This window comes from Aethalodelphis obliquidens, unplaced genomic scaffold (genome assembly GCF_003676395.1).
Source record: "Aethalodelphis obliquidens isolate GAN/ISIS:26980383/991018 unplaced genomic scaffold, ASM367639v1 scaffold42, whole genome shotgun sequence".
NCBI lineage: Eukaryota > Metazoa > Chordata > Mammalia > Artiodactyla > Delphinidae > Aethalodelphis > Aethalodelphis obliquidens.
Genome location: NW_020837986.1, coordinates 1693849 through 1717951, shown reverse-complemented (window position 1 = coordinate 1717951; position 24103 = coordinate 1693849). Strand labels below are relative to the sequence as shown.

General features: G+C 50.5%; 1 protein-coding gene across 1 annotated transcript; it reads left to right on the top strand.

The window, feature by feature from the left end:
• The first annotated feature begins 13655 nt into the window (after positions 1 to 13655).
• LOC113605065 (WAP four-disulfide core domain protein 2) lies at positions 13656 to 19927 on the top strand. Its single transcript, XM_027078065.1, has 4 exons — positions 13656 to 13731; positions 14309 to 14452; positions 17240 to 17392; positions 19775 to 19927. Exons 1-3 carry the CDS (start codon positions 13656 to 13658, stop codon positions 17389 to 17391), a joined length of 372 nt encoding a protein of 123 aa, XP_026933866.1. The 3' UTR covers position 17392; positions 19775 to 19927.
• The last annotated feature ends 4176 nt before the right edge of the window (positions 19928 to 24103 follow it).

Below are 24103 nucleotides of genomic sequence, written 5' to 3'. Positions count from 1 at the left end.
GTCCTTCTCATTATTCTGCAGAGCAGCCAGCACCTCCCCTTTTCCTGTCCTCAGACTGGGCCCTACCAGGTATAGGAAGCAAACCCATTACAGCACCATCTACCTCTTAATAGTCACCCCAAGCTACACAAAAACCTGGGTGACAGACACCTCAACATGAAAGCTTTCGTTCTTCACTTCTTGGACCAGGTCAAATTTGGGGACAGGTTGTTCTCCTGGACTCTCAGAAGGAGAAAGGAAGGAGCATGAGACTCTACTGTCTACTTGCCCAGGGAACCTCCTTCCCTGAGGTCCTGTGGTAGGGTGGGGATTGCTACTTCAGTTAAAGAAAAGCATCTACCCATTTAGTGAGTGCTTGCCATGTGCCAGGCTCTGTGCTTAGCGTATTTCTGGCATTATTTCATTTAATCTTCTGAGAATCCTTTGAAGATGAAATGGAGGTATGGAGATGTGAGTTGGTTTCCTGGAGTTACTGTAACAAAACACCATGAACTGAGTGGTTTATTTATTTACTTTTATTCTCTTCCACTTCTGGAGGCTAGAAGTCTGAGATCAGGGTGTCAGCAGGGACGTGCTCCCACTGAAGGGTCTGGAGAATGATCTATTCCAGGCCATTCCCCCAGCTCCTGGAAGGCCTGGCTTGTGGCAGCATAAGTCCAGGCTTCACATGGCATTCTCCGTGTCTGTGACCTACTTTGCCCTTTTTATCAGGACACCAGTCATATTGGATGGGGGCCCACCCTAATGAACTCCCTAATGAACTCTTAACTTATTACCACACTAAAGATCGTATTTCCAAGTAAGCTCACATCCTGAGTTCCTGGGGCTAGGACTACAACATTTCTTTTTTGGGTGGGGGACACAGCTGAACCCATCACAGTGAATAAATGGCAGGACCCTAACCATGACAGCCTAGCAGACTGCCCCAAAGCTTTTGTCCTTTGCAGGGAGGAAGATAGTTAAGAGCCCAACTCCCCAGCCAGTCTGTAAGATCCAGAGCCTGGATCTGCCTTAATTTGCAGTCCCTAAGAAGCAGAGGGAAAGTAGTTTGTTGGGTAAGATGGGGGCGGGTAAGAAAGGGCAGGAAAGGCAGGCAACTAAAATGGAGTGAGCAAGCCCATTGGCACTGTCAGTGATGAGCTCCCGTGGGGGATGGGCCAGATGGGGTCAACACCTTCCTTGTGGTTGCCTCCCCCAAGAGATACAAGAGCACCAACATACCAACTCCCTGTCACTCATTGGCTGGGGACTTCTGGCTTCCTCTGTGCACAGGCTTCTCATGTGCCTCCAAGAAATCCCTCAGGCAAAGAGCTGCAGATACTGGCAGCTGGAAGTCAGCCAGCAACACTGAGAGTGGCAGTGGTCAGTGGTCGGGTGGGCGCACATCTGCCACACTCTGTGGCTTTGAACAAGTTACTTAACCTCTCTGCACCTGTCTTCTTCCTACGCGGGGTTGTGAGGATAAATGAATTAGGACATGCTGAGCCCTTAGACCAGAGAGCCTGGCATGTAATTAGTGCAATTTAAACACTTGCTAGGATAATTACTGACTGAATTATGCTGTCCTCCACTGGAGGAGTGACTCCAACCTCACCTAGAAGAATTAATGCTGGAAGGCATGTGGGACAGAAACTGATCCAAAGTGCTTATTTCATAGGTGAGGAATTTAGGGCCTAAGAAAGGGAAGTATCTTGCCCAGTGTCACCCAGCTAACAGCTATGAGACATTACAAGAGACTAAACCGCGGCAACATCACTCATTCCTTCGTTCATTCGTCACTCTAACATGTACTGATATTTACTGTCTGTTTTGTGATAGGAACCAGGGAAACAGTAATGACCAAATCTCTGTGAGTAGCTTCCGAATCTATGTGATTACTCACACCCACATCAGTAAATATTCTGAGTGTTCAAATCCCATCTCTATATTATAATTATATGCACCCTGTTACACTAGTATGTACACTTGAAGTTTTCAACAATATAGATTTTTTTTTTTTTTTTTTTTGGCCACACCACATGGTACGTGGAATCTTAGTTCCCTAACCCGGGATCGAACCCATGCCCCCGGAAGTGGAAGTGCGGAGCCCTAACCACTGGACCATCAGGGAAGTCCCAATAATATAAATTTTAATAAAGGGTAGGCTAGAGAGAAATAAACAGAAATTTGTAGATGTTTTCTCCTGTCTCCCAGTGCACCCCACTTAGAGTATCTCTGGACCAGGACAGTCTTGACCTGCAAAGAGCTCCCTGCCCAGCCTAGAAGGCAGACATAGAGTTTCAGAAACATACATGCTGTGGAAGCCAAGGTGGAGGCCCTGGCTGTCACCTGTGAGGTCAAGATCAGCCTCCCAGAAGAGGCAAGGTTTGAGCTGAGTTTGGAAGGGTGAATTGGATTCTATCAGGTAGAGAGAAGAGGAGAAACATGAACTTTGGGGTAAGACAAAGAGGCAGAGATGAGAACAAAGATTCTACTTTCATCCATTTCCCAGACTGGAGTCTGTACTGGTTTCCAAGTTGCTGTTGAGCATCATGAGAAGACCCCAAAGTGTTCATCAAAGTCCACTCAACACTGAACATAGATGGACCAGGGAGTCCCCTCGCTAGAGAGCAGAGGAAGAGGAGACACCCAGGAGACATGAGGGAAGCACCTCATTTGCATGAGAGCCCTTGTCCTAAAGCTCGAGTTTCCTGGTCCCGTCTGAGAGTCCCAGCTCCTGAGGGGAGTGAGGCAGCTGCCTTTATCGTCCCTAAGAAACAGACCCATCAGATGTGAGTGACATAGTGAGTGGATGTTGGAATGAAGGAGGGATTGGTGGTGGAAGCAAAATTGGGGAAGGCTGGCTTCCCTGGTGGTGCAGTGGTTGAGAGTCCGCCTGCCGATGCAGGGGACACGGGTTCGTGCCCCAGTCCGGGAAGATCCCACATGCCGTGAGCCATGGCAGCTGAGCCTGCGCGTCCAGAGCCTGTGCTCCGCAACGGGAGAGGCCACAGCAGTGAGAGGCCCGCGTACCGCAAAAAAATAAAATTGGGGAAGGCCTCTGAATAATTAAATGCTAGAACATTTAGCTGGTAAATACTCAGCCAGCCTCAGCTTTTATACCTCCTCCTACGGAGCGCTCACCTCCTGGGGCAGCACATGCCAGCTGGCAGCGTTCATCAATAGAAACTCTTTTGTCCCATTGAACGAATGACTCCGCCTCCCATCTGGCCCTGACATCCACACTGGTCCTGACTCTGCTCCCAAGAAACCTACTGACCTATTCTGCTGTCTTTGTCCCAAGACAGTCCTACAGATATTGGGAGATGGCTGTCAGGGAAGTACCCCCCCACCACCACCTCTCCCACAAAGTGTCTTTTAGCTTCTTCTGCAAATTTGCCAAGTCCCCTCTAGCAGCTTTCAGATTCTCAGGCCTCAAAGTTGTGGAAATCCTTTTGGTTCAGCTCCCTACAATTGATGCAGAGGCTGATAGGATGGTACCCACCCTCAGGAGGTGTCCCTTTACTGGGTTGGAGGAGAGAAGTTGGTGTAAGAATAAGAGGATGGTTAGTAGGGTTATGTCACCCTCCTCTCTTGCTTCCCCCAGTAAGTCAAGAGCAGTGATAATCAGATAATATGAAAATATGAACAAGTGAATGAGGGTGGCTGAGAGGAGGGGGTAGGATGTAGGTGGGACAGGAATTCAAGGCTTATGGAGGTATTTCCCAGGATGCACCCCACTTCAAGTTCATTATTAGACCTTCTCAGCTGCAAGGCATTGTGGGAATGACTTGTTCAGAATCCACTGGGTCCCCAGTCAAAAGGAGGTCCCAGCTGTCCCAGGTAGAGCCACTTTGACAATGTTTTCATGCCCCTGCCTCTAGGAAGATGTGGGCTGGATGGGCCTTTGAAGAGCAGAGCCTAACTGCCTCACTACAGACGAGGAAATGGAGGCATAGAGACCCTAAACAGCAGAGGTAGTTAAAATACGAAGGCAGAACTGATTCTGTTACTTACTACCTGATGGTCTTGGGACAATTTCTCAACATCTCTGAGTTTTACTTTCCTTAAATATATATATATATATATATATTTTTTTTTTAAGAAGATGTGGGGGGTAGGAGTTTATTAATTAATTAATTTATTTTTGCTGTGTTGGGTCTTCGTTTCTGTGTGAGGGCTTTCTTTAGTTGTGGCAAGCGGGGGCCACTCTTCATCGCGGTGCGCGGGCCTCTCACTATCGCGGCCTCTCTTTTTGCGGAGCACAGGCTCCAGACGCGCAGGCTCAGTAGTTGTGGCTCACGGGCCTAGTTGCTCTGCGGCATGTGGGATCCTCCCAGACCAGGGCTCGAACCCGTGTCCCCTGCATTAGCAGGCAGATTCTCAACCACTGCGCCACCAGGGAAGCCCAACTTTCTTTAAATATAAAATAAGGATAATGCTTATACTTGTTAATGCTTCCAACCACAGACCACTGGAAACACTTCCGTTCCTAGCTGAACCAGTTGGGTTTATTACTCACTGCAGCAAGGGAGAACTCCCCCACCTTGGGAGCTCTGATAAGGGTAATAGAAATACTATTAAAAGATAAGTTGTTTAATTATAATTAATAAATATTAATTAATTGCCGTGTAATGGAAAAGTACTTGGTTCTAAATAGAAGTGATTGGCTTCAGTAACTCTGAATGTTGCTGTGTGACCTTGGGCAAATCCCTTCAGCTCTCTGAACCACAGTTTCCTTCTTTGCAAAATAGGGTGATGGTATCTGCCTTAAGAAATTCACTCCTCTGGGTATTTTTAAGAGCTACGTTGATTATGATGCTGAAGTGCTTTGAATACCACAGACCAAAGTGAATTGTATAGAAATATATAGAGTTTTAGTTTTCTTGGCTCCTGACTGCTTTTTAAATATGTTGTCAGCTGCATTAAAGAAAGGAACAAAAAACATTTTTTTTGGTAGTGTCAATCCCTTGAAGTCCGCCCTCAGGAATCTCCCCCATTGTCCAAGGAACGTCAAAGACCTCTTCCAAATTCGTCCCATTCTTTCTCCCACTGAATCTAAATCCCTCTTGCTTCAGGGGCAGGCCTCACCCAGATCCAGGCTCATGCCCACCCCAGCCAGCCCTTTAAATGACCCTCTGGTCTCTCAGAAATGTAGGGGGAACGTGGGGGCTTCTGCTGGTTGTCCTTGGGATTAAAGCCCCAAGGAACCAGACATTAGGAACCACTCTTTAAGGAAGGCACCGTCTGCCCCCAGTGGCCTCTTCCTGAACCCCAACAAACCCTCCCCGCTCTTTTGGTACCTGGTTTTTTGTTTGTTTTTTTGTTTTGTTTTGTTTTGTTTTGCGGTACGAGGGCCTCTCGCTGTTGTGGCCTCTCCCGGTGCGGAGCACAGGCTCCGGACGCGCAGGCTCAGCGGCCATGGCTCACGGGCCCAGCCGCTCCGCGGCATGTGGGATCTTCCCGGACCGGGGCACGAACCCATTTCCCCTGCATCGGCAGGTGGACTCTCGACCACTGTGCCACCAGGGAAGCCCTGATACCTGGTTTTTTTAAATTTATTTATTTAGTGGTTTATTTAGGCCATGCAGGGCGGCATGTGGGATCTTAGTTCCCCGACCAGGGATCGAATCCACATCCCCTGCACTGGAAGCATGAGATGTTAACCTCTGGACCACCCCGGAAGTCCCACTAGCTGGTTTTTAAAAGACTCAGTGTGTGTATGCATGTTTGTGTGTGTGTGTGTACACAAAGTGGGTTAATAAATCATCAGTTAATATGAATAATTACTAGAAAATATTTACTGAGCTACTAGAGTACACAGGACAGACACAGTCTCTGCTCTCTTATAGTCTATTTTCTAGCAGGAAATTATGTGAGATATTGAACAAGTGATTACTAAGGAATGTGATGCACAGGGCATGAAGGGAGGGTTAGCAGGGGGCTGGACAAGTGTGGAGGTGGTGGGAGTTGCATGGAGGGATGCCCTGAGGAAGTGAACTTTCAGCTGAGGCCTGAGGGATGAGCAAGAGTCCTGAGAGGAAGGTGGGGAAAGTTCTCAACACATGGAAAAGCAAGAGAGGAACGAGAAGGAGAAGGTGTGTGAGAATGTGTGGGAGGACGGGACGACATGGCACTGGGTGTAGACTTGAAGGACCAGGCCTGAAGAGCCCTGTGAGACAAGCTAAGAGTTTGGGGCTTTACCCGAGGCCACAGGAAGGACCTGGACATCTTAGGAAACCCTGGTAGAGGATGGAGAGGAGGGGCGGGGCCGAGGCAGTGGGGTCGTGACAAGTGTCCAGAGGGCACATGGGAGGGGCCTGGACTCAGCAGAGAGCAGAGGCTGCAGAGGAGGCAGTGAGGAGGAACGACCAACAGGCTTTGCTACGTACGAGATTGCTGCTGGGGGCGAGGAAAGGGAAGAAGCACGGACAGCAGGCAGTTTCCTGGGAGAAGGGAGGCGAAGCAAGTCCTTGCGGGAAGGGCAAAGAGTTGAGTTTGGTCATCACTGAGTCCATGGTGCCTGCAGAACATGTATGAGAAGATGTTGAGTAGACATTGACTTATCCAGGAACAGGTTAAGGAAACGCTGATTAGGGATAGAATATGTGGTGATCGAAAGCTCACACCAGACTCCATGGCTTCAAACTCTGGCTCTGCCAACTTCCTAGCCATGTGGCCAAGTCATCTCACTTCTGTCATCGTCTGAGTTCTCTGTACAATGGGAGTCGTAGTAACGGCACCTACCTCTTTGGTCAGTAGTAAGGACCAAGGGGGTGACTCCATGTAAAGACTTTAGAATAGTGTCTGCACCCAGGAAGGACTGAATAACCATGTCCTATGTGAGTGCCTGCCGTGTGTGTGTGCCAGGCACTGTCCTAGGCTTTGGGTCACAGCGGTGAACACACAGCTCCCCGCTCTGTGGAAACTGACATTGTAGATGGTGGATACACACTCAGTGATCATGAACAAGGTACGTTTCACATAGAAATCACTGCTAGGCAGAAAATCATGCAGAGTCCAGGGCGAAGCAAAGCAGGGCTACTTAAGGCAGGTGGTTGTGAATGGAAGGAGGGAAGGAGCCATGTGAGTGGCCAGGGGATGCAGAAAGAGGAGTGAGTGCAAAGGCACCAGGGTAGGAACAAGCTCGATGAGGTGGGGAAAAGAAAGGCCTGTGTAGTAGGAGAAAGTATGAGGGAAGTAGGCAGGGATATGCTCACAGGCCATTGTAGAGCATCTAGATTGTGATTCCATGTGCAGTGGGAATCCTCTAGAGGACTTGGAGCAAGGGAACATCATGATCTGATTTAATTTTTAAAAGGCCACTGGCCAACAGGAGAGAATGCAACACACTAAGAATGGAGAGAGGTCCATGCTGGAGATGGATATCTGAGATTATGCACCTAATGGAAAATGGTATAAGAAGAGTGGATGATGTAACCAGGGAGCGTGCAGAATAACAAAAATAGGGAGAATACAGCTCTGTTCTTGCCTCCCCATGTGACCCTGGAGGTGGGTCGACCCTGGAGGTGGGTCGACCCTGGAGGTGGGTCCATTTACAAGGGAGGCTGGTGCCTGGTCCTGTGTAATAATGCAGATGAATAACAACCACTGTAAAAATCTGGTTTACAAGGATGCTCCTTCCTTACACAATTCTACGAAGCATTCCACACTAGTTCTTGGAGTACATACTGGCTGTGCATGCACTCTGCCCCTGCCTGTCCTGTGCTGTGCTCCCTGGACTCGGGATGCCAATTCAGGCTCCGTTTTCTCCTCTATAAAGTGGGCATGATGAAATCTACCCTGCCCACCTCTCATGACTATATGGAGGATGAGATCAGATAAACCCTGGGAAGGGATGTTGAAGGGAGAAAGAGGGAGGTTCTTTCTTTCCTTCATTTCTCTTTTTTTTCTTCCTTTCAACTACTTTACATCACGGATTATATGTTTCTTTTAACTCTGTGTTTGGCACGTGCTCTTTATTTACTCATTATCAGATTTCATTGGAATCATTTGTCAGAGCCTGTGCCCCGCAACGGGAGAGGCCACAGCTGTGAGAGGTCCGCGTACCGCAAAAAAAATTATCTTAGATCATGTTTGACCTTATGAGGCTAGAAGTACTATTTCATGTTATAAATGAAGAAACTGAAGCTTGGAAGGGTTAAATGACTTTGCCAAGGTCACAGAGCTGGGAAATGATATATCTGGGATTAACCTCTTCTCCAAGGTCACATAACCAATACTGGCAGGAGTGGGATTTGAACCCAAGACTCTCTGACTTCGAAGACTGTCCTCTAAAAGAGGTTTGAAAGTTGTGTCCTCTAAGGCCCTGGTGATTCAAGAGGTGGGACTCAAAGTACTCAAATAGGAAAGCTCTGCTGTTCATAGTTTTTATAGTTAGATGATGCAGAAAAAAATTTTTTGTATAAAGTATTTGATTTGCATTTATGCCATGAGGACCTTACCTGTGAGTTAGAGGAGGATGAGGGCTGAGAAAAGGCCATTGGATTTGGAAATGGGGAATTTGATGGTGACCCTGGTAAAGGCATCAGATCTCTCTGGTCGTGAGCAACAGAAACTGAGTCTGGCTATTGGAGGCAGAGAAGGAATTTGTGACAACAGTGTGGGCATGTAGTGGTCACCCATTCTCCCTTCCTTTGTTTGTTTGTTTCTGGTTTATTTTTATTTCTTCCTTAGAGATAACGGAGACTTCCATCCCATGGGGAGGGAACACATGAAGATGAAGGGGAATGAGAAGACAGGGAGTATGGGAAGGAATGGAACCCCTGGTGGAAGAGTCCACCTCGGAAAAGAAGGGATTCTCCTCTTCACAGGGTTCCCTCAGAAATATACTCACTGACAAGGATGGAATTTGGAAGAAATTTCCATGGAAGGGACTGAAAGAGATCAGGTCATTGGCTAAGGTAGAAGCCAAGTGTGGTTCTGGAGATTTCCATAGAATGGAAACGATTCTGAAAAACCATGGGGGAAAGATGGGTTAAAGTTGAGAATGAAAAAACAAAGAGATATGCAAGAGCTTTGAGGCTTATCTTATTTAATGAGAGGAGCACATATGCCAATTTTGAACCAGACTTAAAATTAGATCAATATGCTATATAAATGCTTTAGTTATATAAACCTAATACTAGTTGTTGAAGGCATCTTCTTTCATTGGTAGCAGCAAGAGAAGCTATAAATCTTCATTAAAGTGATGTGTTGGGCTTCCCTGGTGGTGCAGTGGTTGAGAGTCCGCCTGCTGATGCAGGGGACAGGGGTTCATGCCCCAGTCCGGGAAGATCCCACATGCCGCAGAGCGGCTGGGCCCGTGAGCCATGGCCGCTGAGCCTGCGCGTCCGGAGCCTGTGCTCCACAACAGGAGAGGCCACAACAGTGAGAGGCCCGCGTACCACAAAAAAAAAAAAAAAAAGTGATGTGTTAATTAAGTTCTCCTTAAAATTCTTGCTTGGATGAGGGATGCAGAAAGAAGAGTGTCTGTCTCAGCAAGTGATCATAAAGGGTCCTTCTGGGACTTCCCTGGTGGTCCAATGGCTAAGAATCCACCTTCCAATGCAGGGGACGTGGGTTCAATCCCTGGTTGGGGAACTAAGATCCCACATGCCGTGGGGCAACTAAGCCCACGTGCCGCAACTACTGAGCACGTGGGCCACAACTAGAGAGCCCATGCGCCACAACTACAGAGCCCATGCGCTCTGGGGCCCACACGCCGCAACAACTGTGCCCACATGCCACAACTAGAGAGAAGCCGGTGTGCCTCAACGAGGAGCCCACATGCCACAACTAAGGCCTGACACAGCCAAAAATAAAATAAAATAAAATAAAATAAAGGGTCCTTCCATTTGTCTAGTGCTTTTCAGTTTAGAAAATATATTCTCTCATATAACCTCACATGCTAAAAGGATAGGAAGGGATAACACATCTTGAATATAAATCACACTGGAAAAATATTTCCAAAGAAGGAGAAGAATCTCTTCATACTGAGACTGGAAATGAACCGCCATTTCCAGAAAAGGTGTGTAGGAAAGCATTCTCCCTTCCTAACTGTACCCTTCAGTTACATCCACTGGAATCTTTTGTTGGCAACCTATACCGCTGATTTAGTTTAGCTCACGAAACTGAAGGTAATGCTAAAAGAACCATGCTTGGAAAGGATGGTAAACAAGACAGAACCAAGGTCTTCTCAGGCCACTTTTGAATGAGTGCCATACATTTTCAGAACTTTTGTCATTCATTGGTCAAGATTAAAATTCCAGGGAGAGCATCTGATTGGCCAATCCTGGTCTGGGGGTAGGGCAGGAACTCTGACTGGCAGTCCCCTCCAACCCCACCTGTCATGGGTGGAGGAAGAGTCATTTCCCAAATCAAAATCAGGCTACTGTTATCAGAAAAAGGACAAAAGAATGCTAGCTGACAAAACAACAAAATAGCCAATACACTCAGAGAGAGAGGTTTCCTTGGAGTGAAGGAAGTTTGAATGGGTCCAACAGTCCAAGAGGACAAAGCCCCATTGTATGGTTAAAGACACCCTGTTCGTTCCTGGGAATTTCTAAAATCTTCAATGTTCACTTGCTTACAGTCAACTAAGAGCAGCCAGGCATGTCTGCAGCTGACTCATATCACTTCCTGTTTCAACCTTTTCTTCTTTCCTTTCTTCCTTGATAAATATGATTTTACACTCATGAAGTCACGTTCAAATTTCTGATGCATCATCTATGCTAACCTCAGATAGAGTTCTGTGTGTATGTCTGTGTATGTGTGTGTATGTGTGTAACACTGAAATAACTGCAGCCACACAACTAAAAGGCTTTGCAAGCGTCTTCCTTCTGATTTACTGCTGTTTCCGTCAGCAAGTCACTTTCCCTTAGCTGCACTTGTTTCCTCATCTGTAAACTGAGAATAATACCTAATTATTAAGTTTGTTATAATTGTTAAATAAAAACAAGTTACCTTTTACTGAACACCTACTGTGAGCCCACCCGAGAGGTCACAATTTTAAATTCCTTCCCGGCCAGGCAAGTGATGTGGATGAAGGTATTTGGAGTGGGAGTGGGGACGGGGAGACAATGGTGGGGACGGTGGGGATTATGGAAACTGGAGAGATTGCTCCTCTCATAACAAGAGAGCAGCTCTCCTTAGCTTATTCATGGTTTTCAAAGTGTGGTCCCTCGAGCACCACCATCAGCGGCCCCAGAAACCTGTTAGCTGCCGATTCTCACGTTCCTCCCCTCTCCTACTGAATCAAAACTCTGGAGCTAGAGCTCTCAAAACTGTGCTTGAACAAGTCGTCTAAGTGATTCGATGCTTGCTCAGGTTTGAGGCCCACTGTTCTCGTAGACAGTTGCCATGGAATGTTGCAAGACTGTGTTCCCAGATCGTTTCCTTTCTCTGAAAGATGCTAGAATTTTACTCACTTGTGAAATCCCCCACTCTTAAATTTACCAACTAATTCAAACTTTTAAAATGTACTGTGTGGGCTAACAATACAATATTCTAGCCAGGTTTGCAACCTCTGGTTTATGCTTTTCCCTTTAAACCTTAAACTAACCCTACAAAACACTTTTCATGATACTCCTCTCGCCCCTTTTCCTGGCCTCGCCGCGCAGCTTGTAGGATCATAGTTCCCTGACCAGGGATTGAACCTGGGCCCTCAGCAGTGAAAGCACGGAGTCCTAACAACTGGACCGCCAGGGAATTGCCTCATGATACCCCTTTTAAGGAAGAAGAAGATGTAGGTCCAAAAAGGGAGGTGCTGTTATAAGTCACATAGCCAGGAAGTAGCCAACCCCTGATGGGGATCTGAATGCATTTGGTTTTAAAGCCTCTGCCCTTTTTACATTTTATGTAGAAGCAATTGTATGAATATACCTAGCACACAGGTTAGCATCGCAAAAGCTAAACATCATTGGCCTATGAAACTTTATCCTCCATCCGTGTGCCCCGCCCCATCCTCTTGGCCTCAGACTAATCCCCATTTCTGTCAGAGAGAGTCAATCCCCAGGAGAGCCCAAGAGGGCTGGGGAGGGGTAAGGCCGAGTAGCTTCCTGGCCTGGGGAGCTGGCTAGGTGCCAGAAGAAAGCTGTCGGCAGCAGTGCCTGAGGCTGAAGGTCCAGTAGGCAGCTGGGTCCACAGGCTAAGACCATTTGCTCTTCTGCTGCCCTAGACTGAGTTCCAGGAGCCGCCCTGGGCTGTGCCCCTACCTGGCTCCTGCGTCATGGCTGTTGACTGTTCCCTGTGCTCAGAGTAAACAGCCCTGGCCCCTCCCAGCCAGCACCTGTCTCCAGTCCCCAGGCTGAACATGGGAATTGGGGAGGCATTCTCCCCTCTTTCCCCCGGGACCCATCTGTGGGGACAGTGGCTGGATGTGCTTCTGTCACCAGCTCCGACTCACCTGTCATCCCAATGGTCACTGCCCCCGCCCCCTTGTGCCCTCCAGCAGCAAAGACCTCCTGGGGCTTAAGGACCTCAGAGTTTAGATCAGGAAGGATGTTTGAAGGCTCTTCTTGCTGGGTAAGTGTGTTTTGGCCTTTACCAGCCTGCACGTTAAAGCTTGGTGTGTACCCAGCAGTCTCCTTACTAGCAGGAGACACCATCTTTGGAGGGGACAACACGGCAGCTCAGAACAGGGAAGTGATTCACTCAAGGTCCCTCAGCTGGCAGGTGCTGGAGGTGGGTGGGAGTCAAACCCAGACTCCGTCACCCAAAGCCAGTGCCGAAGGCTCCTTTAATTCCTTTCTCTACACCAGCTGTGTGCCCTAGATGTGTCACGAAGAACGTACATTTATGACGGAATGGAAAAAATAAGGGCTTGGAGGGACGGAGACTTGGGATCAAACCTTGTCTCTACAGCTTCTCATGGGACCTTGGGTGCGAGGGTACCCCCTCTGCACATCCAGTCCATCTGTCAGGCACAGCTGATGGCAACAATATCTGTCTGTTCACAGGTGTCTGGGAAGATCCATGACTCCGTGAGACATTGGACACAGAGCTGCACACAGGGAGCCCTGAGAGAGTGTTGGTGTGGAAAAGAGAGGGAGGGAGAAACACACATGAAATGGCTCTAGATGTTAATAGGCGTTTCACCTTCCTTGGCCTCAGTTTCTTGTGTCCAGTCGGTTCATTCATGAATAATTTTTCCTGTAGCTCCTACTATGTGCTGTGTATCCCTACACAACAGCTCCACCATGAATCTCTAAAGAGCAATTTTCACTCTGATCTGCTGACCCCAAATCTACCCACTTCATCTGCAGGCTCCTCCCTGTGGGTCCTGCCCTTTCCCCCTCCTTTACCGACAGCGGGCATTACCGGGAGACCCCTGAGTCTCAGAATGGGAACCCCTGTGTCTAGCCCTTGGCCTCCTGCTGCCCTGCCCACGGGCCCCAGGAGGGAGGTGGGGAAGCAGGAGCGGACAAGCGTCCAGCTGCAGCTGGTCGAGCTGCACCGGCCTGGAAGCAGCTTAGGTTCCTAGTTCCCACTGGGGCCAGAGTGACACCTGATCCTGGGGGATTGTGAAACGGCAAGAGGTTGCAGCCGGCCCGCCTGCCTTGTCCGCTGAGCCCTCTACCCGCACGGCTTCGGCCCCGCCCCTACCCCACGCCCCCCAGGAAAGCGGTTAAATCCCCCCTTCCGGGCAGCGCCTCACTCCCGCCCCGGCGAGCACCATGCCTACCTGCCGCCTCGGTCTGCTCGTCGCCGCCCTCCTCCTTGGCCTGCTGCTGGGCCTCCCCCCGGTCACAGGTGAGTGGGGCGGGGAGAGGCCTGGCGCCCAAAGGGGCCGAACCAGGAGAGCCGGGAAGGAGCCCGGCAGAAGCTTAGCCTCTCTGGGGACAGAGAAGTGAGGATTCCCGGGGTGGAAGTGGGGAGTCCCATGAAGGCCAAAATGCGGGGATCCCTGGTGCCTAAAAGTGGTGACCCTTGGAACTTTAGATGTGGGGTCCAATGTGCTGGAGGTGGGGAGACACTGAAGGCTGACATATGCGCGGGGGGAGACGGGGAGACTCTTTGCTGACAGTGGAGACTCATTGGTCAGAGGCGGGGACCCTCTGCCTGAACATGGGAAGCTCCTAGACGCTTAGTTGTGCGGGGGTCCCCTAAGAATTGAGGGCTCAGAAGCCAAGAGTTTGGTCACTCCTGTCGTCCCAGGTATCAGGGACCCCGGCCCTGGAGGTGGGGCTCTCACAAGGCTGTAGTGGGGTGTGGGGAGCAGGGACTGAGACTCAGAATTCCCGGGAGATTGAGATTTGGGGCCGTCAGACAGGAGGCGGGCAGCCTCTGAGAGCGGGACTGAGTCCCCCACTGCGCGTCCGCCTCCCAGGCACAGGAGCAGAGAAATCAGGCGTGTGCCCCGCGCTAGAGGCGGACCTGAACTGCACGCAGGAGTGCCTCTCGGATGGGGAATGCGCGGACAATCTCAAGTGCTGCCGGGCCGGCTGCGCCACCGTCTGCCAGATGCCCAATGGTAACCCCGGGGGACCCACGCGGGGCGGGGCGGGGCAGCGGGGGTTGGGAGGGGGAGAGAGTGCCCAGTTCTGTTACGGGATCTGGGGCGCGACCGACCCAGGGGTCCCCGACCAGGTCGAGGCGGATGGAGCCAGATCAGCCCGTGCTCTCCTTCCCATGGCTCCGGTGAAACCTAGGCGTCGCTGAAGTGCAGCCAGGGGGAAGGGAGGTCCCCCACTCCTGGCCGGATTCATTGCTCTGGGGCATGACGGACTTCCGGGACGCACCGCGGGGACGTTGTTCCGGAACATTGTTCTCTGAGATCAGGGGACGTGGTTCGGATTTTCCTCCTGTCTGGGTTCAGCCGCGGGGCAGCCTAGGGCTGCCCAATGGGCTGGACCCCAAGGTCTGGGGCGCTCCTCCCCATTAGCGCCCCTACCCTGGGGCCTCCCCAACCCAGGAGGAAGGACTTGGGACGCCTGCTGGCAGGACTCCCCGAATCCCTCTGTCCAGATGGAGACTTTCCAGGTTTAGGAGAGCACCCAGCCCATCTTAAAGATGTGGATATGAGCTACAAAAGAGAGCAAGGTTCTTGTCCAAGGTCACATTGCCATCTCTGGCTGGGCAGGAGTCATAACGCAGGGGGTTCCTTTCTGCCTGAGTGGTTTGAAGAATGTCAGGACCCCTCCCAGAGCACCCCTCCCACTTCTTCATCTTTAAAACTCTCTTCCACTCTAAGGGTTGAGTGAGAGAGAGAAAGTGTGTGAAGCTGGCCTGTCATAAAAAGCACTTGCTTGGAGCTGAAGACTGTCCAGTAGGCCATGGGGGCTCCTATCAGAGCAGGAAGCTGTGGAATCCAAGCTTCTCATTTTTCAGAGGGAAAGACTGAGGACTAGACCAGGGATATGACTTGGATCCCAAGGTGCTGGGATCACTTGTCTTTATCCAGAAAAAAAACCTCTGTGATGCCCCCACCTTGTGATTTCTCTGAAGATGCCCACAGGGGCTGGGAAGGTTTGTAATTGGAGATTCAGTCACTCATGAGCAGGGAGGTTGGAGGTGGAGGGAGGACAGGCCCATCAGGGGGCTTCTGGGTCTGGGGACCTCTAACCTGGACCAGAGGGAGGAGGACCGGAAGGAGAGGAGGACACTGGGAGAGAAAGCAGGATGGCAGACAGGCAGATGAGAGAGGAGGATGGAAAAAAGAGGAATCTCTGCTGTTAGGGGGTCTCTGCTGTTCCCTGGTCTCAGATGGACAGACTGAGGCAGGAAGAGGGGCAGGACCAGAGGGCCTCCTGAGCTAGAATCCTAGTTGTGCCGTCTGCTGGTTGTGGGTCCTGAGCAAGTCGCTTCACGTCTCCGAGCCTCTGCTTTCTCGCTGGCAAAATGGGATGAGCATCCCAGATGTGGTAGGGTCGACATGAGGCTAAATGAAATCATACATGTGAAATGTCTCAGGAGAGAGCAGACCCTCCACACACAGTGGCTTGTTTTGTGGGTACCCCGCTCCTGACGGCCTTCTGTCCGGGGGCAGCTCGGTATTGAGAGCTCCTGCCCTTCTCAGTGGAAAGGGTGACTTTGTGCGAGGAAGACAGCCCCTCCCGCCCTCTGCAGCGCATCACCCAGCTGTGCGCCCGCTTGACACTTGGCTGGGCTTGCTCCTGGGGCTTCTGGGCATTGAGCCAGCTCCCTTCTCCTTGACCCTGGAAGTGGAGCGCAGGGTGTGTGTGTGTGTGTGTGTGTGTGTGTGTGTGCGCGCGTGCGCGTGTGGACATTGGAAGGTTAGGCTCAGGTCTTGGTTTTACTTATGATCAGCAGTGTGCTGTTGGGTGATGCCTTCACATCTCTGGGTCTAATTTTCCTCCTTTGTAGTAGGAGCAGGGTAGAAATAGCCCCTACAGAAGAGAGAGTTGATGTGGAGGTTTAAAGGACAAATTGAATTTACACTAAGGGCTTTGTAATCAGCACATATCTGTGGTGTTATCTGTTTGTGTGTGTGTTAGTGGAAGAATGCTTGTCTGGGTGTGGATGAGTGAGGTATGGGGGCCTTGGTGCTAGATGGTGGTAACTGGGAGTGAATAGATGGGAGTGAGTGAAGAGATTGTGGGCGTGTAACCCCTCACACGTGCACTACACTTTACAGCTGACAAAGCAGCAGAGTGCATGGTGCACAGACCTGAAGCCAGATTCCCGGGTTCAGATCCTGTCTCTACCCTGTATGACCTTAGGCAAATACTTAACTTCTTGGTACCTCAGTTTCCTCATCTGCAACATAAGGAAACAGTAACAGTTCCTCGCACCCTGTTTTAGGATTATCGTGAGGATTAGCTGAGTTAATATACGTCAAATGCTTAGGATAATGCCTGGCACATAGAAGCAGCTAAGTGTTAACTGCTGTCCTCATTATTATTCTTATTACAAGGACTTTGTGCAGGGAGAAGGAATACATGTCTGTTGCCTCCACTGCTTCCACAGCGGCCCCACGACATGGGCAGCACGAATCTCATGTGACACCTGAAGACACGGGGCTCTGGGAGATTTCTGGCCCCAGGTCACAGAGTTAGGAAAAGGCAGATCTGGGACGCAAACTAGGGCCCTATGATCCCAAAACACTCAGGGAGAGAGCAGAAGGAAGGGAGGTTGCAGGTGCTCTCCCAAGGTCCCCTGAGATCCACTCCAGCCCCTAAGATCCACTTAGGCAGGCAGCTCTCTTGTTTGTGAATCCAGGTGTGTGGTTGTGCTGTGGAGACGTGTTCAGCTCCCTGCTTCCCCTCTGCCCACCCCCCCCACCCCTTTTTCCACCCAGAAAAGAAGGGTTCCTGCCCTCAGGTGGACATCGCCTTCCCCCAGCTCGGCCTCTGCATGGACCAGTGCCAGGTGGACAGCCAGTGTCCTGGTCTGTTGAAATGCTGCCACAATGGTTGCGGGAAGGTGTCCTGTGTCACACCTGTCTTCTGAGGTAGGTGGCCTGGGGGGAGGGGTGCACTGATGCCCAGATTTGATGACACCTGCAGGAGGCTGAAAAGGAGAACCTGAGCTAACACACTGCTGTTCCCTTCTCTGTCCTTTGATTTACTTTCACTCAACAGATTCACTGAGCGTCTATCACGTGCCAAGCACTGCTCTAGGTGCTGGGGATGCTCCGTGTGTGAACAAATCGGACACAAATTTCTTTCTGATGGTTTTATATGCTAGTGAATGATAAACAAAATAAATATGCAAGTATACTCTGTGAAATGTTAGCGGGAAATAAGTGGCCTGGAGAAAAAGAAAAAAGAGTGGGGATAAGGAGTGGGGATGGGGGGGCGGCAGGGAGCAGTACTGCAATTTTTTCATGGGACCTCCTGGAAGGCAGCATATGAACAGACTTGATGGAAATGATGGAGGGGGCCGCGAGCATATCAGGGAGAATGTTACAGGCCGAGGGGGCAGCAGGTGTAACGCAGTAGCCTCCCTGGTGAGTTTCAGAAAAAGCCAGAAGGCTGGAGTCTGCTGATCAAGGAGAGAGCAATAGAGGAGAGGGTCCGAGAGGTAGGTGGTAAGCGGAGGGACCTGACAGACCATGTAAGGACTTTGGTCTTGACCCATGGTCTTGACCCAGAGATGTCGGGTCCTAGGGAATGGACACGCTCTGACTTAGATTTGCAAAGATTGCTGAGGGTGTTGTGTGGAGGCCCTAGGGGACAGTGGCAGAAGCAGGGAGACCAGCGAGGAGGCTCCTGCAAGAGGCCAGGTGTGAGATGATGGACCAGGTGACGTAAGTGTCTGCATTTGGGACCTATGTGAAGGTAGATGGGACAATATTTGCTGATGAATTGGGCTGTGAGAAGATTTACTCCTTTTCCCCTTAACACCCTCGTAAATAAGTCAGTGGCTGGAGGAGCAGCTGTGTCCTGGGAGGGCGGGCGGTGGCTGGATGGGTTGGGGAAGTAGGAAGCTCTTTGCATAGGCCAGTGCGAGGCAGAAGAATTGATCTTTACTCTTGCCAAAAAGCTTGGCTTTTCAGGACAGAGCTGGTAGAGATCAGTTAATTTCAGTTCAGTTTCTCAAATGCCCCTTTCAAGTGTGTTGAGCACTTACTCTGTGGCAGGCAGGGCTACAGTCAGCCACCTCAAGGGGCTCTGACGCTGGAAGGAAAAGATTGTGCAGCCTCTCTTTCCCCACATATAATTAAAAATAAAACAATATGAAGTCATAAAGCAAGTGTAAGAAAATAAAGAGAAGCAAAACCAAAGAACATGCATCGTCAGGCCATTGCAGGATCCAGCACTGTGCCGCCAGCTCTGTGCCAGGTTCTGGGACGGAAGGTGACCACCCTTCCTCACCGAGCTTGCAGCCCAGTGGCTGAGGCAGACAGATGGACAGACGCCCCCAGTGCCTGTCGTCGGTGTTGCAATGGAGGGAGGGGCAGGGTGTGATGGGGACATAGAAGAGGAAAGCCTCACCCAGGTGGGGGTGGGGAAAGGAGGGAGCAGGCTTCCCAGAAGGGACCCTGAGCCAATCCTGAAGGATGAACGAAAGGTCGGTAGTCTGCTGAAGTACAGCAGCGAGGAGGCTGTTTCAGACAGAGGGAACCGGACAAGCAAGAACCTGGAAGGGCCCTTTGGTTGAAATCTCATTGTTGATCGTGCAATAATTTTGATAAGCTCTCAGCCAAGGGACTGGCAGGTCAGTGATGGAACCTATTGCCCAGATGTGAAGACTGAGACCCAGAGAGAGGGGAGGACGTGCTCAAGGCCCCAAGGTTGTTAATTCAGTGCCTGAGAGAGAACCACGGTCTCCCCAGGGAACAGAGCTCTCCGCCTCTTGCCTCCATCAGTGTCAGCTGCATGGGCTGGCTTTGCAGTCAGGAAGACCTGGGTTCAGATTTCAGCTCTGACACTTAACTAGCCTTTTTCACCTCCCTGAACTGCAAATATTTTGCTTATAAAATGGGATAAATAAAATAATAAGATCTTTTTGATCAGCTAACCCAGCTTAGCCAAAGGAATAGGGGCATGATGGAACTTCCTAGTGGTGGAAGGATTCTTAGGGACATAAATGACAGTGGCCCCTCAGGAAGGTCACGTCACAATGGTCAGTGGGGACCATGGTATACCCAGGTGTGTCCGGGGATGGTCAGAAGCAGAAGAGATGAGTCTAGGACTTTCCGAAAAGTGCAGGCAGAGCCCCAGGGCCTCAAGACGGTGAGGCTTTCCTGGGGGCGGGGGTAGGGAGCTAAGGGGGGATGTGATGGGGTAGGGGGAGCTTTGGCCCAGAATTTAAGCTGCAGGCATTCTTGTCCAGTATCATGGATACTGTTGTTGACGGTATTATTGTGATTTTCTTCCTCCACCTCCAGCCACCAGCCTGAGGAGTGGGGGAGCGGAAGTGTCTGCCTGGCCCTGTCTGGCTCCAGCCCAGCTGCCCTCCTCCCTTCCTGGCCTCTGTGCGCCCCTCCTGAGCGGCCACAGCTGCTTCTTTTCCAACCAATAAAGTGACCACTTCCAGCACCGATGGGGCTGTGGCCTCTGTTCTTATTATTCTGGCTCATTCGTCCCACGACTCTGGGTGGAGGTGCGGGCATGGGGGTGCAGGGTGCAACGAGATCATCCAGGCGCAAAGTCTGAGATCAGCTCTGACACGATGAGCATAAACTCAGGGCTCCTCTGTGTGCGCTGGCCCTTCCCTGGGTGAATCCGCCCACCAGCCCTGTGTAGTTGTTGGTTTTTCTCCCAGGGTTTTGGAGGAGAGAACTGGGGCTCAGAGAGATGCTGGAATCCTTCCAAAGTCACTGGGATTCGTTGCTCGGGGTTCTGACAACAGCAGCAGCATGTACTGTGTGCCAGACACAGGGCTGGGAGATTCACTTGTGAGATCTTCTAGATCCCCAAAACAACCCTCAAATTAGTTGATGACAGTCCTGTGTTACAGACTGGGGCTCCACCAAGTTACTTGCTTGGGGACACACAGGAGGTGGCAAAGCCAGGGTACTTCGTTGTAGCTGCTCTTTAAAAATCAAACCGTTATTTTACATAAATAATATTCACATGGATCAATATTCAAAAGGTAAAAATACGCAGTGAAACATCTCTCACCCTTGACCCTCTTCCTGCACCTGCAGCCACTCAGTTGTTTTCTACAGAGGAAACGAATGCCATCAGTTTCTTGTGTCTTCTTCCCAAGAGAGAGCTCCAGCTCACTCCCTCTATCCTTTCTTCTCTCTGTGGCCCCTCTCTTTATTCCCCCCTTCTCTCCCTTCTTTCTATGCCTACTTTTTCTCTCCCTCTCCTTCTCACCTCCCCTCTTCCTCTCTATTCCTCTTCTATCATCTATCTCTCCAGGGACATGTAGATATAAAATTCTCATCTAGGGCTTCCCTGGTGGTGCAGTGGTTGAGAGTCCGCCTGCCGATGCAGGGCACACGGGTTCGTGCCCCGGTCTGGGAGGATCCCACATGCTGCAGAGCGGCTGGGCCCGTAAGCCATGGCCGCTGAGCCTGCGCGTCGGAGCCTGTGCTCTGCAGCGGGGGGGCGGGGGGCGCAGCAGTGAGAGGCCCGCATACCGCGGGGGGGAAGAAAAAATTCTCATCTATCCCACCTTTTTACAGAATTGTAGTACACTATACACATTGTGTTGTACTTGGCTTTTTTCACTTCGTATATCTTGAAGATCACTCACAGCATAAAAGGTTTCTTCATTCATTTCTCTGGCCGTATAGTATTCCATTGTTGGGATGTACGAAGTTTATTTAACCACACTTACACTGGTGACTATTTAGGTTGCTTTCAACCTTTTACAGCTTAGATTTGAACCTGAGTCATCTGATGACACCAGAGTCCCATGCTGACTCTACTGCAGTGATTTTTCACGTTAATCCCTGAGGTGGGGTGGGGAGGGGATGCCTAGCCTTTTGGGGTGAGGAGGGGGTAAAGCAATGAAGTCATGGCAGAGACTCAGCCCCCAGGACATGATTTATGTCCTTCCCTGCTCCTCCACCCACCGTGGAACGTAAGAGGTCAAGGCAGCTTGAGTGCGTTTGTGTGGAGACAGAAAGCTGGGGGGCTTGGTGTTTGGCCAGCCTTATGTTTCTCATCCTCCTGTGGGTCTCTGCCCCAGGCCATGAGCCAGCAAAGAACCTGGCTGTCCATCCATCCCCCTGGGGGTACGTGGGAACGCGTCTCCTGTATGAGAATGGGGGTGCTCACTGCATAAGGCTGCCTTTGGAGGTAGGTGGGTGGCAGTATCGCTTTTCTCCTAGCTTTCCCTTTTCCAATCTCTATCCCTGTCCAGGCTCCAGTCTCCCCAACCCTTCTAAGCAAAAACAAAGTGATAGGCTGGGTAGAGTCGTTAGGGACTAAATGTGTGGGTACCACCCCTTCCACTTTCTCCTTGCTTTCCCCGGCTTTGCCTTCTGAAAGAGAGCCCTGGGCAGGGCCTTGTTTAACTCAGGGATGGCAGAGGTATGCCTTTGTATGCACGCCATTATTTCTTCCATCGGCACCATGCCACAAATCGCTCTCCTCCTTTCCAGGAGCCTGTGTGTGGACGGCATCCTGATGGGCTATGTGTTCTGTAGCCAGACCACAGCCATGCTAGTTTGAGCTAGAAGGACGGCTCCCAGGGCCAGAAACTTGGTAAACTGCTGCCTTTCCGGAGCTCAGGGCAGGGTCTCTTCCTGCGCTTACTTTCTCCCATCTCTGGCAACACGCTGCTTCGCTGTTGCCTCTAAACCCCATCTCCAGTCCGGACGGCTGTGTACGGTAAAACCCTGTAGAAACAAACATCTGTTCTCCAGCAAGGTGCAGGTTGGTGATTGGAGACATAATAGGAAGTTAGTTACACATGAGGGAGCCGGAGCTTGAAAAATGAAGTTCTAAAGCCAGACCAGTAGAGGACAGCCCTGCCTGAGGAACAGCGTAAGCAGAGGTATTCCTCATTCAGGAAACCTTTTTTGAGCACTTACTATGTGTTCTGTTCTAGGTGGTGGGGATTTGACATCAAGGAGGTGAGGGGTGTGTGTGTGTGTGTGTGTGTGTGTGTGTGCACGCGCGCGTGTGGGGTGAGGGAAACAGTCACTAAATGAATGAACCAACACAGGTTTAACATGTCAGGTGGTAGAAAGATTATGGCGAACTATAAAGTTGGGTAAGAGGACTAGTGGGTCCAGGGGATGGGGTAAGAGGTAGGGGGTTGTTGCTTTGCAGAGGGTATTCAGGGTGTCATTCAAGTCATGAGCTGAGTGAAGGACATGAGCCACACGGAACCCATGGGAAGAGCTGTCCAGACCAAGGAAGCTTCTAGGGCTAAGGACCTGAGTTCAGATGCTTGAGGATCATGGCTGGCGTGCTGAGGGCTCAGGAGCATGAAGGGAGATGCAGTCAGAGAAGTAGTGCGGGCTCAGATCATGGAGGGCCCTGTGGTCACTACAGGACTTTGCCTTTTATTCTGAGGAATTTAGGAGCCATAGGAGGGGTTTGAGCGAGCGATGATGTCATCTTACCTATGTTTGGAAAAGATCCTTCTGGCTGTTATATGAAGAATAGACTCTGGGGGCAATGTGAAGCAGGAAGAGCAGTTAGGCTGCCCAACAGGACATAGGAGAAACGACTTTTTTTTGCCTCTTCATCTACTAATCTGTATGAGACCCCCAAACTGCCAGCCCTAATGCCCCGGGAGCTAGGGCTGCACCAGCTATGAGGGCTCCTGTGACTGCTCTGTGGTTCCATTTGTCCTGTCCATTGATGCAGCTTCCAAAAACTAACTCGTGAAATAATCATATTGCAAACACAACAAACACTCCCCTTCTTGCCCCATGATCACGTTTACCCAGTTGATCATTCTACTACAAGTTGATGGCAAAACTGTGAGGGTGAGGAAAACAGAGTGATGGCTGACAACTCGTTAGCTCTCCATTCAGTGCTGCAATCTGTTGGTGAGGGTCTGGTTTGTTTAGCCCTTAAAGATGGTACTTGGTGGGAGCTGCAGCGCCCCCCTGAGCCACAGAACAGCATAGCATTAGTAGGCCCTGCCTGCAGAGCATAGAGGTCCTAGACCCAGAAGTCTCTGCATACCCCCCACGGCTGGGATATCAACCCCAAAGAAGCCCAGGGCCCAGCCAAACCAGGTTTATTGGGGTGAGTTCATTACATAAAAAGATGGGACCCTCTAGAGCTACCGAAACCCCATTATTTGCAGCCCTCAATCTTGGACAGCCCTCTGGGGATGTTTCACCAGATGAACAATCCAAAGCCTGTGGTTTATATTATGGGCTAGGGTTAGGTTTAGGACTATGGTTAGACTCTCGGCACTACCAGGGGAACAGACAATGGAAGGCAGCCGACCTTTGCGATCAGTCTGAAAACAACAGCCCCTCACTGATGGAAGGTTGGTACCTCACTCCACAGGCAGAGCTCCAAGTGGCCTGGATGGTGCCCACAGGACCCCCTTTAACCACCCTCCAGGTAGCAATATACACAGACTCTGGGGCAGAGTGCCTGGGCGGGCTGAGTGATTTGGAGCGTAGAATTTTCTAGATTGGCTCACTCATGATCTCTGTTGTAGGGCCAGAGACTGGTTTGAAATAGCATTAACCTCTCAACATATTAATGTACAAATTAGGTATGTTCATGCTTATCACAAGGACAGTTCTCCATTGGTCTCATGTGGTTCAGCTGTGGTACACTTGTAA

What these genes read in the sequence shown, in the direction of transcription:
- LOC113605065 (XM_027078065.1), top strand. Translation starts at nt 13,656, where the DNA reads ATGCCTACCTGCCGCCTCGGTCTGCTCGTCGCCGCCCTCCTCCTTGGC. An exon ending in GGGCCTCCCCCCGGTCACAG is followed by an intron (nt 13,732 to 14,308) that starts GTGAGTGGGGCG and finishes TCCGCCTCCCAG; the next exon opens with GCACAGGAGCAGAGAAATCA. An exon ending in CGTCTGCCAGATGCCCAATG is followed by an intron (nt 14,453 to 17,239) that starts GTAACCCCGGGG and finishes TTTTCCACCCAG; the next exon opens with AAAAGAAGGGTTCCTGCCCT.